This window comes from Crocodylus porosus, unplaced genomic scaffold, assembly GCF_001723895.1.
Source record: "Crocodylus porosus isolate Cpor-Errol unplaced genomic scaffold, CroPor_comp1, whole genome shotgun sequence".
Classification (NCBI taxonomy): Eukaryota; Metazoa; Chordata; order Crocodylia; family Crocodylidae; genus Crocodylus; species Crocodylus porosus.
The window spans coordinates 34,208,261-34,222,992 of NW_017728943.1; the positions used below are offsets into that span (position 1 = coordinate 34,208,261).

The 14,732-nt window shown below is 39.6% G+C and overlaps 1 protein-coding gene across 7 annotated transcripts in view; it reads right to left on the reverse strand.

Moving 5' to 3' along the window:
* KIF16B (kinesin family member 16B) overlaps nucleotides 1–14,732 on the reverse strand; it is a 253,928-nt gene that overhangs the window by 132,791 nt on the left and 106,405 nt on the right. For all 7 annotated transcript variants that reach the window (XM_019549135.1, XM_019549136.1, XM_019549133.1 and 4 more), the window contains exons 13-15: nucleotides 9,755–9,874; nucleotides 9,173–9,224; nucleotides 6,990–7,127 (exon numbers count right to left, since the gene is read on the reverse strand). In XM_019549135.1, the coding sequence (XP_019404680.1) occupies nucleotides 6,990–7,127; nucleotides 9,173–9,224; nucleotides 9,755–9,874 (310 nt within the window). The remainder of the gene's footprint in view (nucleotides 1–6,989; nucleotides 7,128–9,172; nucleotides 9,225–9,754; nucleotides 9,875–14,732) is intronic.

Here is a 14,732-nt window from a genome sequence, read left to right on the forward strand (position 1 = left end):
CCACTATTTCATATGCTCATAACTTTCCCGAACATTTATCTTTTCTATTCTTGGGCTCTGCCTAAAGGGAATTTTAAGAAAGTGGAAGGAGTGACCATTTCAGCAAAACTCCTTCAGCTGATTTCAAATGAGGATAAAAATTCTTTAAAAAAAAAATACTTCCCAACATCCCCAGATGGAGATAACTTAGATAAGTGAACTCACACTTCAGAATTATATGCGACCGAACACTCTGGCCCAAACTGAAAAAAAATAGTCTCATAAAAGTTATGAACTTGAAACAAGAAAACTAAGAATACAAAGCAGAATACTCATTGTTAGCTGCACCACCAGACTCCTGTCTTAGGTATTTCTATGATCACAGTAGTATCTGAGCATCTCACAATCTTTATCTTCACAACAGGTTGAGAAGTATTACCCCTATTTTCCAAATACGGATTTCCTTTCTACATATTAACATTTTCTATTATAGTAGGGAAGTAAATCTCATATGGCCCCGTGGGCTAAATGGCTGGTGCAGGACCAGTCCACAGACCAGATGAATGGTCTGCAGTTGACCCCACAGTCCAAATCAAGCCAATGTGCCCCCTACCCACTGCCACATGCCAAATCAAATGCCCAAAGTGTTTGCTGCAGCCAGTCTGGGACTGCACTGCACATGACACTCACTCTGACCAGATCAAGATGTGAACCACAAGTGTCACCCACTCTCGCTGGTCTAGGGTATATGCCACATGTAAAATGGGTCCCTGACTTGCTGGAGCAGGCTCTGTGTGCAGCACATCCCAGACTACCCGGAGTGGAGAACCCACAGACCACCTCCTGATCCAGCACCCACTCTGCCCAGTCTAGAACTGTGCTGCACATAGCATCCTATCCATACCATGTGAAGTAGATACTGTGTGCAGCTTGAATCCTGGACCAGCAAGATTGGGGGATGCATGAGGTATGTGGAAGAATTCTGGACTAGCTCTTCGCTAGACCAGCACCAGGGGCAAGATGAAATGGCTCCACAGGCTGGATCTGGCCAGCAAGCTGTAACTTTAACATCCCTGACTTAGATTGTACAACTTTTGTTCCCACTTGAGAGCGCTCACTCAGATCAATGGAAATATTAGGAGCAGAACAAGGAAAAAAAAAACAAGAAAATGCCCAAAACAGAAAGAAACCCCCACATATTTGGATTAAACCAATATCTGTAAAATATCTGCTAAGCAGCAGGTCACATTGTTCAATATTATGTGACCGTATAACACATTGCACGGATGCATTCCAATGGGGAAAGTGTAGCGTCAATGTTGTCATGGAAACATAACTGGATTTGCTATGGGTTTTGCTTTTATTTATTCCTCTTCCTGAATGTAAACCTGCAAAGCAAAAGGTTTATCAGACATTTCAATAGTGAAAAACATGTTCCTACCATTTGTGTAAACCGTATCTAGTAATGTAACTGATTTCTCCCTATTCATATCCAGTATCAACAGCAAGAAAAGATCTGGATGCAAATGGAATGCTCATACTCAGCTCATCACCAAGCCAATCCACACAACACTGAAAAATCTTTTGGAACTATGAAAATACAATGATCCAGACCGAGGATCCAACTGGATTTAAATAGTTATTTTTATTCAAATGCCATAAAAAGAATTGTTTTAACAAAAAAACTATACTCGAGATGGAAGTTTGCCCTTAAACTATGTCCAGACTGAGACAAGCTTGACATTTGGACTGAAGACAAAAGACAGACTTGAGGATTCAGTGGTGGGGAGATCTTGAGAGATGCTTTTATTAGAAGGCAAAAATACTGTAGTAGGCTATATTTACATACAAAAGGCAAATTAGCTAGAATTTTGTAAATATTTGAACTGATCTGGAGAGAAGGTGGTAATTAATTGCTATATGTGTTTTTATTTGGGAACTTAACACATTTTCAAATTAATAGTAATTAATAAGTAAAGGAAACATTTAAATATATAATAAGTTAATTAGGAATAGCTAAAGGAAATACTTAGAAGTGCTGGGATTCCATGTCAGTACTGGTAATGTTGAATCTCCTAAGATATGCATATTACAGAACAGCATGATAACTAGCTGGCTCATCCATTGCACTGCTATGTTCAGATACCTGCCATCTGTCTATTTATCCATGGTCTTGCTACACAGTGGGTGCATCTACACGTTCATTAGTGCACTTGTACTAATGTAAATTAAGTTTAGTACCACCATTGTGAAGCAAATTAGCCTATTTTAATGCACATTAACAAAAATGTGCGAGCTTTTTTGTTGCATTTAATGCATATTAAAATAGATGAATGCGTATTAAAGTGCATGTTCAGATACAGCCAGTATACAGCATGTTGCTTTCGATTTCCAGAAGATCTTTGATGAGGGGTAGTACTGAAGGACGTGAACCTTTGATCAGAATCTCTCTCCTTTTCTCTGATTTTAGACATGGAAAACAAAACCAAACTTGGCAGTATTGTGTGTGTGCTTGGAGGGAAGCATATGCAATAAACATGACTTGTTTGAGTTTTCAGACTGAACACCTAACAAGTCACAAAGTAGTATTAGAAAAATAAATGTCTGTTAGCACAGGAAAGAACATTCCCAGGAGTAGGATCCAGATGACAGAACTTCTATGAGAGAAGAATAATGCCACAACTAATAACCCATTTTAGGGCTCAATGAAAATAAAGATAGTTTCTTCACAAACAGACAGGCACTTACAGAAAAAACCCACCATATATTCATTCTTCATTTCATGTCCTACTTTTCTTCAAGGAGTTTGCCTGTTGCTTATATGCCTGGATTTTCACACACTTTTCTACAGCTCCGTCTCTGCCTGCAAATGTTACTTGGCTCCCAAACTTCATTGCATCCCGTCTACTTCTCTCTGCAGGCACATCCTATCCAAGTTAACAGGTACCTTTCTCTATGTCCCCAGGACTTTTCCCTGCCTCTGGTGGTTCCAGTGTGTGAAAACTGTTCCCATTTCCTCACTTGTCTCTCTACAGCACAAATCCCATAGAGGCAACTAAGTTCCTCCACATTTCAACTTCTTTACAGTAAAGTGTTGGGATTTCTGCAGAAGTAGCTAAGGACAAAACAAGAGATGCACCAAGTAACCTGCTAGCTCTTTAAAAAAATTATTGACAGGCATCTTGTACCTCATCTTTATGCTCAAGAGTGGGATGTGTTCTAGCACCAAAATTTCGAAGCAATCTACCAACACCTGTCCATGTAAACTTAAAATAAAATATTCAGATATTTATAGAAAATGCAGTTGTTTAAGTTGTTTCGAAAACTTAAGCGAAAACAACCTATAAGACACAAAGCGCAGCAATACCTAACAAACACTCAGGTTAAAGATAAGGACTCAAGTAATTACACTACACAATCTACAACATAGGAAAAAATCCTTTCCATGATCAGATGGAAACCATCAGCCAAGCCTTACAGGATACTAAAAGCATCTCTACAGCAGCCTGTACCACCCCATTCAATCACATTATCTATACCATTAATACTCTCCTTCCTCCTTCCCTGACACATGAAGCAGTAATTCTGGGAAGCTGAAGAAGCATAGACATTTTTGTGGCCTCAAGTAAGAAGAATTTATTTTGATTTACAATTTATTTGATTTAAACTAAAGATCCAGTCTCCCCAAACAGGCAAATTTAGGTGTTTGATAAATTGACAAAACATGTGCAAATAATCTTTAAAATGTTATGAAAGAAATAAAAAAAATACAGTACTTCTTGATATTTTAGCAGTGATAAAGGGAAGCTACCAGGAACTAGTTTTCTGAGAACATATTCCCTGCACTGTTGCAGAAAGCAGCAGAGCATTTGCACCCTTATCACTTCTTCCTTCACTTATGAATAACCCTCATTTGCAGTCTGATTTTCCTCTTCAACTGACCCAAACCAAAGTATGCACCTGAATGCTTGCCAGGCATCATGATATACACAGGAATTATCACAGCAATTGAAGCATGCATATAGCCATTAAGGGAAGGAGCACTGTAATATTTTGAAACCAGTACACATTTTACAAAACAAACCCATTGGTTTTTTCAAGCAAAAACTTCGGGTTTTACAAAATCAGAAGTTATTAAATAGCAATGTCATAAATGTGAAAACATTCATTCGTATCTGGATGTCAACGACTGTTACCAAGAGTTAGAATTTGAGAACCACTGTACCTTGTTAATATGTTCATGATGGAACATGCTGCTGCCACTCAAATAAAAAGCAATTCCTTTTCTAGGATAGTGTTGGCTGAAAAATTCTTGACATTGATGCAGATATTCAGGAAAAGTTATTAGGGATATTCAAGACAGCTCATAGTTCTGTATCAAAATACAGATGCGTCTTTTGCAAACCTTTTTCCTGCATAAATGTAACCCTCCCCCCAACTACAGAATTTGCTTTTCTGTCTAATGTTTGAAGGATGGTGGGGGGCGGGCTTGGAAATCAATCCTCAACAGTGAATTGGAGTGGCATCATTGTACAAGAAGGAAAAACCTTCTGGCTTTATGACTTGCATTCTATTTATGGTATCCCAAGACATTTGGGCTTTTTCTAGCCACCGACAAAAAAAATGTCAGTGGATTTCAGCTCCTCCTTTAATGGGAAGGCTATCAATAATGCCTCTTCATTATTTTACTTGAAGAAATGGCATTTAACAGCAGCAACACCTCTTCCAAACCAAAGCTAATCAGCTTACACATTGGCAGAGTACTGAATCTTTTGTCTAAGGTAAGAGGAAACGTAGGATCTTCCTCATTCCATGTGGCTGTCATGAACAATGTTTTCATAGGTCAGCATTGATGTGATGGGCTAAGTAGGTGACACGGACTCTTAGCATGGGTGCTGACTCCAAAAGGTACTGCATATAGCATCAAGGCTGTTCTAAGTTTCTCGCGAAAAGGTTGAAAACCTGTTTCAAGTCAATCTCTAAATGAAAATGGAAACAGCATGCATCAGCTTGCTAATGAATGCATCTGCAGCTGTACAAGTTAATAACCTAGTTCAAGAGAAAAGTATTTCTTAGGGTGATATCTTTTATTGGACCAGCTATGTAGTTGGTCTAAAGTTATACAAGTTTTTGAATGCAAGCCACCTGAGAAAGAATGTCTTGCACTGGAAAGCTTGTCTAATTTTATTCCACTGCATAGTTTGTTCAATAAAAAAGATCATCCTAAGGAAACCTTGCTTCTCACATGTTGTCTAGAACATCGTGGCTAAAAGAACATGCCTCTTACACTTCCATTAATGAACTAGTACAGGGGTTTTCAACCTTTTTTAATAAGTGTACCCCTGAGAGGGGGTGGCAAGTGACCAGACATGGAGTGGAGGTGGGTGGGGGGGAAGCAAGCAGCACCAGTGCACTGTCTCTGCAGTCCTGCTCTTGCCCTGCCCAGGCCCTGCTACTGTGAGGCAGCAGCATGGGGTGGTGGTGCTCCGTCCCCACCCGTCCCCACATACCCCTTAGGACCTTTTAAAGTACCACCGGGGTATGCGTACCCCCAGCTGACAACCCATGAACTAGCATATTTGGAAATAACCTGTGCTCCATGACCTACACAGGCTGCTTTTTGGGTACAAGATGTTAAAACATTTTCTTTTAAATCTTCATAGATTAAAAAAAAAAAAAATCCTCCCTCTCTAAACAGCTTGGGACCTTCCTACATGAGACAGCCTCTGTTCCACATGTCCCTTGGCTACAACTGCAATTAACAAACTGTCTTTCTGTATAAGAGAGGCTCATAAGAAAGCATTCTGCACAAAGGGGCTTCAGCTCCTGAAGAGCTGTTGCAAAACAAGTAATTAATTCAGGAATCCTGGTTTTCTGTGTTTAAAAATTGCAAATTCTTAGATAAAAATACCAACTTATCTGATTTAAAAACTAAAAATCCAAGTTTTTCCATGATTAAAATGAAACACCACTATATTAATGTAGCAATTTAACACGTTTTATTGATATATTTACAATTTTAAAGTAATTTGGAAGCCTACCAGTACCTCAAGCCGTATAATAAAGTAAATTCTAAATGCCTGTATATTTTGTCAGTTGATTTTGGTTTTTTTAATCATGGAAAAATCAGAGCTCCCCTGGCCACCTTCACTCACCAGGATGTGGGTCCAGCTGTGGCTGTGCCCCCTACTACTCTGTGGTGCTGAGCAACTCTGATATGCTGGTGCCATATTCCTGCCCCTCATTCCCAAGCCACAGCCCCTCCCCCCAGCCCTGCTGGTGTCCGTGACACTCAACACACAGTCCCCCACCCCTTGGGCCATGCTGGTACCCATCATGCCCAGCCCTCAGCCCCCCATCCCTGTCAGTGCTCCTCATTGCCGACGCACAAACTCCGCTCTCTGGTTCCCCTCACTCACAAACCACGGCCCCCCCAACCTTGCCAGTGCCCCTCACTCCTGATCCCTGTCCCCCCAGCCCAGCCAAAGGGGGCCCCTAGCTGCCCCATCCCACCCAGGCCAGAGTGTAGTAGCTGCAGTTGCTCCAACTCATGTGGGTGGTGATGAAGCCAGTCCGGGCCTGGCGTGGGACAGAGAGAAGAGGAAGAGAGGCTTATGGCACCCTCTTCACCCTGGGCTGGGGCTCCTGCACCATGCCAGACAGCCTGCCTCCCACACCCTCCCCCGGAAAGCATCTCCCAGCTGCCCTACCTTTGCCCAAGAGCCTCGGTGCCACCAGCCTGGCCACGCAGCTCCCTGCTGCCCCCAAAGAGCCCCTCATTTTCTGCATCGTATACAGAGTAAATTTTCTTTCCGCTATAAAATATTTTTCTAGTTTGAGGATAAAACCAAAGGCTCAACTGATAACTTTGGGTTGTGATAGGAAATAAGTGAAAGGGTAAAATTAAAATTATATTATATTTAACAATTGCACCCTGATCATCCAAAGATCTGTTAGAAAGAGGCAGAACATTACTGAATAGAAAAAGGTACATATTTCTAGGCAAATACCTTGGTTTAGTTGTGTGGCCTCTGTAATCTGAATTCCATTCACAGAACACTGTGCTCCATGCAGTGGTATTAGAGTCACTGTCCCGTTGAGATTTTCAAAGATGCAGTGCTCACTTTCCAAATCAAGGCCATGAAGAACTAGAACACCCAAGAGCAAAGAAATATACTTAGTTCCTTAGCAACTAATAAGACCAGCATTTTGAATTTTTATTTATTTACGGTATGTGCCATCTAGCTTTGAGTATTTATTTATTTTTTTATCTTGTGAAGTATTATGTCTTTTCCTTCTACCAATATCTTTGAACATCTGATTTACCTTTTACATAGGGACATTTATTAACTGGCTCCACTAGATGACAAAGGAAATCACGCAGGGAAGAGCATAGCTCTCTTCCTTGGATCTTCTTGGATATATTTTAACAATCCTTGATGAGCAGAACATTATACACCATAGTCCCCCTGCTTTAACTGTGGCAGGTTAGGGTGATGTGACTGTGTCAGGGTTGGCTTTATAGTTTTGCTAAGAGATTAGACAATAGATTTGTACAGGATGATTTGGAGAGTGAATAATCCTGCCTCAGGAATAATACTGCCTCAGGTTGGGGTTGGACCAGAAGACCTCTGGAGGTCCCTTTCCAGTGGCAGATCCAGAGGGATGCAGTGGTATGGCTTCAAAAAATCTCCACAGGAATCTCTGGAGATTTTTTGAAGTCTCCAAAGCAGGTGAGAATCTGCGCCCTCCCCCAACTCCCCCTCCATGCTCAGAGGCATATATCTTGCCCTCCATTTCCCTCTCTCCTCCTCTTGCTTCTGTTTTCCTGCTGTCTCAGAGATGTGGTAAATTTCAGAGTAATTTTTGTCCTTTACAGCCTGGCTACATGGGTAGTGGGCTCAACTTGGACAGAGAGCAACAGCAACAGCAAGGGGGGAGTGAAGTCCCCCCTCCCCAGGCCTGCGCCCAGGGGGACTGGGCAAGTGGCAGAACCCATCCCCCTTACCCATCACCACTGCCACTGTCCTGTCCCATTTCCAACTGAGCTTAGCTCCTGTTTGTGTGTTCCATTCTCCCCCTACCCCACCAGCCAGGCTGAAGTGGACAAAAGCAAATCTGAAGCTTCCTCCACCCCCGAGACAGCAAAAGCAGCAGTGGTTGGTGGATGGGGGGGAGGAGGGACAGGTAATGCAACTCTAGTGATGGGAGGTGGTGTTCTTTCCTGCTTTGGGGATTTTGAGAAGTTCCTAGAGGCTCCCCCAATCTGGTCTGCCCACACCACTGGTTGGGAAGAAACTGTTAGGGGGCAAGGCAGGGCTAATAAGATGCAACCATCCCTGCAGTACAGATTGCTGCCCCCAAACCCCCTTTTGCCAAACCCTGGATCCACCCCTGTCCCTTCCGACCCAACTTTTCTATGATTTCTTTAAAATTCAAGGCAAAAGATACAATGTAGTCACTGGGATTCCTATTATGGACCACGCATACAACATATACTAAGAGGGTTAGCTCTCATTTCTTTAAACACCAAGAGAATAAACAGGTTGGTACAAACATGCCTAAGTTTCCATCAGGGTAGAGAGTGTTGGTCCAATGTTTACTTTAGGGAAGGCAATAAAATAAAACTGACACACAACAGATTAAGAAAACAATCATCTCCTGACCGCAGCAAGTTGCTACACGAAGGCTATGGACAGAAGTTCATTTGTAGTGCTATAAAGTGCCCATCCCTACCTGCAGTAGATTTTACTGTGGGGTAAAAGCTTGGCAGTGGGGTGATGGCAGGGAAGAGAAGGGCAGGGGGAAAGCAGGTTTAGAACCTTGCAGTGCTACATGTAACTGCAAACAACATAGTGCTACAAAATGTCTCACTACAAAGAAGTTCCTCTTTGAAAGCAGGGGTACAGTTTATAGCCGTATTGGTTTACAGGCAATTTTAAGAACCACATTGGAAGACTCTGTTTGAACTAAGTCCCACCTAATTATGAACATGTAAATCAAGCACTGAAATGCACTTCTCTTGTGTATCTTGTTTATTAAAAAATTAATAAAAATGAATACTTATCAATAATACATAAAATTTTCATTAAAGAAGAGGGGAAATTTTAAATATGTAATGTGCTTGGGTGCTGGACATAAGAGGGAATATTAGAAGGATGGATGGATGTGACTAATGCCACAGCTTTCTCACCAATATTTTGCTCTGTTGCAGCATCTTCCCTACCAACATAGGTTTGTCCTTCCTAGATATATAAAAAAAAAAATAGCTTGACACCGCAAAAGAAGGAAAGATCATTTTATTTCACATCCTTAAAGCCAGTATTATGAATTACACAAATGTTTAACCATAGTAGTTGTATAGCTAGTAATATTTTTAGGTTGGTTTATTAGACAATATTATATCAAATTGTTAACCAATTCAAATTTTACTTGCACTGTACAAAACCACCTTGGTAGTTCTTGGGCAATTAATCTATATTTGGATTTCAATTCAAGCTTTACAACAAGATGAATGTAAAACCAATATACTTGGCAGTAATGTCATACATCTATCATTAGTTAAACAGTTGACCCGCAGGATAAACTTAAGCTGAAAATAGATTGATATTTTAATTTGAACAAGTTATAGCCTCTTAACAGCTGATGTCACAGTACTGGAGAAATATAATGAACATTTACTATATTTAGATAGCAAATTAATACTTTCATTTAAGTTGTCCATTTAAGAATCATGAGGCAGATAAAGACTATGGAAGCAAAGACGTGTGTTTACCTTCAAGTGATACAAAATGATACCAGTACTGAGAAGATCATCGTCAATGCCAATTAAGTGAGGGAGTTCAGAATCTAAAACAACACCAATTCCTTCTTTTCTAAGAGCTAAGGTTTGTTCCTGCAATGAAAAAAATGAAGCTGTATACTTTCTGAAAAAGGCAGACACATGAAATTACTATTCATTCTCTATTTAAAAAGCACTTTTTAATGAATCTGTAAGTTGCACGTTGTACAAAGGACAATAAAAATACAAGCTATTAAAAATGCTATTTTGCTTTTTAAATGGGAATTTCATGCTTACAGAACTTCATAAAGGAATTCTATAAAGGTGATATTCAGGAATAACCGGAAAAGCAGCTGAATTCCGGAAGATAAGGGAGATTATTCTAAGAACTATATTTGAACATTGGCTGAAAGAAAGAAACATACCGCCTTGTGTGTAATAGGAAGAATTTGGAAATTCATATAGAATTAAGTAAGGATAAGGGACGTAAAAAACTGAATTCTTTCTGGCCACACTTAAATTAAACTAACTTGCTCAAATAATAAGCCTGAAAAACTAAAAAACCAATGAGCTTAAGTAGTTATAAGTAATCTTCAATGTAACAGAAGTATGATGTTTCAAATAAACATATCACAGTTGCAGCCATAATTTCAATTCTACAATGTTTGAAAGGGCCAGGATTCCACTTAAGAAAGTGTTGCTTAGTAGACCTGTGCAAAGCACACTTCATTTCAGATTTGGATTCGGATTTGGTCAATTTGGAGGGACAGTAATTTGATTTCGTGATTCGAATCTCTGTCCCTGATTAGATTAGGCAGATTTGGAGATTCAGCAGATTTGGAGCTTCTAATTCAATCTGGACTTTTTAATGGGTCTCCCAATTTGATTTGGATTCGGAGATTTGGCTGCCAAATCCGAATCGAATCAGCTACCAAAGCTTTGCACAGCCCTATTGCTTAGTATGGGCAAAAGTGACAGAATCCCTTTTTTAGCAAAAAAGAAAAATTTTTACGAGTACTTTTGATATATCAGTGACCGTATTTTAATATATATAACAATTGAGATACATCTGGTTTTGAAATAAAAACTTTAGTATACAATATAAGTAACATAAAATCAGGGTTTAGATACAAGACTACAGTTATGGCTCATAAAGGTCTTCCATATGTGTCAGGGGTTTTAATTTAATTGTCTAAACCAGCATCAGATCAGTGAGGTCAACAACAGTGAAAAAGAGAAAGCAGTACATTTCACAGCTACATATCACAATACATACACTTTTGTATTGGCCCTTCTAAAACACATAAGAAAAAACTAACAATGGAACGACTGCTGTCTTTTCACTTTACAAGACCTTACAACATTTCTGTATGTGCTTAGTTTTTTTGCATGTTTCTTTAAATACATCAAGTTAACTAAATATGAGAGTGGAAGAAGGTCCAGTATTTCAGATATTCCTTCTCACATAAAAATAACAACAGAGCTAATTTGGTCTAAATTTCATTTTATTCTTCATTTTCACCATTACAGACTTTGTGGAAATCTGTAAAGTTAATACTACCTGTTAAGAACACTTTCTAATGCTGAATACTTCAAGCCAAAATGTCACAATGGTGACATGAACGAACTGCTATCTCCTCCAAAAAAGGTCCCCACAACAGTAAAATTTAAAAGAAAGTTTTCCAGCCTTCAGAAGAAAATGAATATGATTAATGCTGCCCTGCAGCTCTCTGACATTCAAACTGCATCCAGCTACTCCTCGATATTATAAAAGTGTCACCTCATAAAACTAAAAAGTAGAGCTTAAATCATTCTTCAAATGAAAAAGTAATTTCAGACAAAAATATCTATCACATATTAAATATTTACTGAGTGGCTTCTCCTGTTATGCATAATTTATAACGCTCTTATATGACAAGGCTGAACACTTAAAACACTATAGGCCGGTAGCCATTTGCACAACTGCTGGCACTTTTGGCCCAATGCAACAAATTAAATATTTAGAAATGAAACATCTTTTTTCCAGTAGAAAACATCCCTGACTGAGGGAAAAAAAAGGCTCACTAGGATGTAAAGAAATCATGAGCAAGGAAGAAAATCAATCATAAACAATTAAGAACCAGGAAAAATACTACCACATTTATTGGCTCACATGTAACTGGGAGAAGGTATCAAGCAGAGTTCCCCAGGGATCAGTCGCAGGTCCAGTATTGTTTAATCTCTTATTAATGATCTGGACAATGGCATCAAGTGCAAGCTTAGCAAATCTGCAGATGATACCAAGTTGAGCAGAGTAGCATATACTCCAGAGGGCAGGGCTAGGATCCAGAAAGACTGGACAGACTGGAAAAAAAAATGATCTGCAATCTATCAGATAAGATTCAACAAGGAGTGTGCAGATTCCTGCACCTGGGGTGGAATAACTGCATGTATAAACACTTACTGTGGAATGACTGGCTAGGCTGCAGTACTGCAGAGAAGGACCTGGGAATTACAGTGGACCATAAACTGAATATAAGTCAGCAGTGTGCTCTTGTTGCAAAAAAGCCAAAAGCATACTGAATTGTGTTAACAGGAAACCAAGGGAAGTGATTCTTGCAAACCAAGGGAAGTGATTCTACTGGTTTATTCAGCACTGGTGAGGTCTGACCTGGAATACTGTGTCCAGTTTTGAGTCCCATACTTCAAGACACATGTGGAAAGACTGGAAAGAGTCCAGTGCAGAGCAACAAAAATGATTAAGAGCCTGGGAGGCAAGATTTATTGAGGAAAGGCTGAAAGAACTAGGATTATTTAGTCTGCGGAAGAGAAGGCTGAGTGGGGATTTAATAACAGTCTTCAAATACCTAAAGTGTGATTACAAAGAGAATGGAGATGGGTTTTGCTCTGTGACTGTAGTGGACAGGACTAGAAGCAATGGCCTCAATCAGGGGAACTATAGGTTAAGGATTAGGAGGAATGTTCCGACTATGAGAGCATTTTTTTTTTTTTTTTTTTAAATCAGAGAATGTGTGATATTTAAACAGAGAAAACCAGGATCCTTGATTATCACCCCTGGGAAAACATTCTTTCAGTCATTCCCTTCAGAAGTTTTAGCACCTTAAGTTTTAGAACAGAGACCTGAAGTTTGACATGGGTTGTCTAACTGATATGGGTGTGCTCTAATGCTGTCTTCATAAAAATTCACCTATATTTACCAAAGAAATGTGCTTCTGAGAAATATCAAAGTTCTCAAATACTTTTTAGATGACCTAGGTAGAGCTCGGCAGGTAATATAATTTGAAATTTCAAGTATGTTTCATCCCTATACAGCACTATGCTCACAAGAAAACACAAACACTATTCTCCTATACACAGTAGCTGAGCATTGCTCCCTCCTGGGACTTCAGCAGCTAAGATGAACTTTCCAGGCAACTGCTCCTCCTCTCTGCCAGTGGCTCCTCTAGTACTAAACACTGTCTTACAATCACCGTGATCTGCCTGCTAGCAACCAGGAGAAGGTAGCAACTGCCTGACTCAAACATAAAGGTATGAATATAAGAGTGGAGACAACAGAGTAGGAAGTCTTATAACCAGTATAGCACGCTGCACTCCAGAAGCTGGAATGGATCTAAACATTCTCAAGTGTCTAAATAGTCTTGCTATCAAGAAATAATTGTGTCAGTCTCCCCCTATCTAATGGCTGGTTCACAGAAAATAAACAACCTATTTCAGAAATGCATTATTTAATTTGGATATGGCAAGGTTCTCCACCATGTCAAGGCCATTCTGTACAATCCCATGCCAGTAAAGAGACTCAGAAACAGGCAGGTCTGAAAAACAGTGGAGTAACATCCTCCCTATAAAACTGGATTTTTTTTTTTTTTTAACAAGTGCACCACAGAAGGAACCTTTCTCTGAACTCCTAAAACAGCATGTACACACTCCACCTCACAGCTATTGTGGGAAGCATACTCTTGGAGTCTTCCTCCCTTGGCTCCAACAAAGTAAACCTTTGAACAAGCTCCAAGGAACAGTAAAAAAAAAATCTGTAAATACAGTGATCATTTTCACCTGAGCACGTGAGCAAGGATTACTCTCAACCACTGAAGTAGAAGTCACACAAAAAATAATTCTGTCAACACAAGAAATGCAATCCCAACCAGAAGAAAAAATATAGAGTGTACTTCACAATGCCCAGTTTGAGCTGGGATAAGCTGATTCCCACTAGTAGTTTCTTTTAACTCATTAACTTCTCTTTAATTTTTGTTATAGACAAGGATCTAGAAAAAAATCCTATCAAGATCTGCTGTCTGCAGACTCCCCTTGCCCCCCATTATGACTGCAAGGTCACTACTCTATTACTACAAAGGTCAACCTTTTCTTTATGAAGAAAAATGAAGGAAGAGGTAGAAGAAGGAAGAAATCCAGTCCAGTATAAATAGCTCCTGCAAGATGTTACAAGTCAGAACAAGATCATTTCCCCAAGGAGGCAAGATCCTCAACTAAGCAAAGTCAAATGTCCATAAGCAGGCTATATCTGAGACATAAATAAATGCCCAGACTTGATCTATAGCTTTATTTAGTTCATACAAGTTCTCAACAGCTGTGGATCAACAACTTAAATTATCCGAGTGAAAGCAAACAAACAAAACAAGTCAGTCACTGTAAAAAATACTAAGTGTAAAGCTTCACAATGTGAAGGGTAAGTTTTTAAAACTGAGTGACAATACATATCTTATCTTGCGTTATCCATAAACAGAAAAAAATATTCACTGTATTCATAGCTTGGTGAAAACAAACTGGGCAATAAAACATACCACACAGTAATAGTCATAAAAAAAAAATTGTGGGGTTCACTTCTTTTGGAAACTAGCTTCTAGATTGAATGAACTCAAATAAATGCCTTTTCATAGATTTCATAGACATTAGGGCTGGAAGGGACCTCGGGAGATCATCGAGTCCAGCCCCCTGCCCAAAGGGCAGGAAGTCA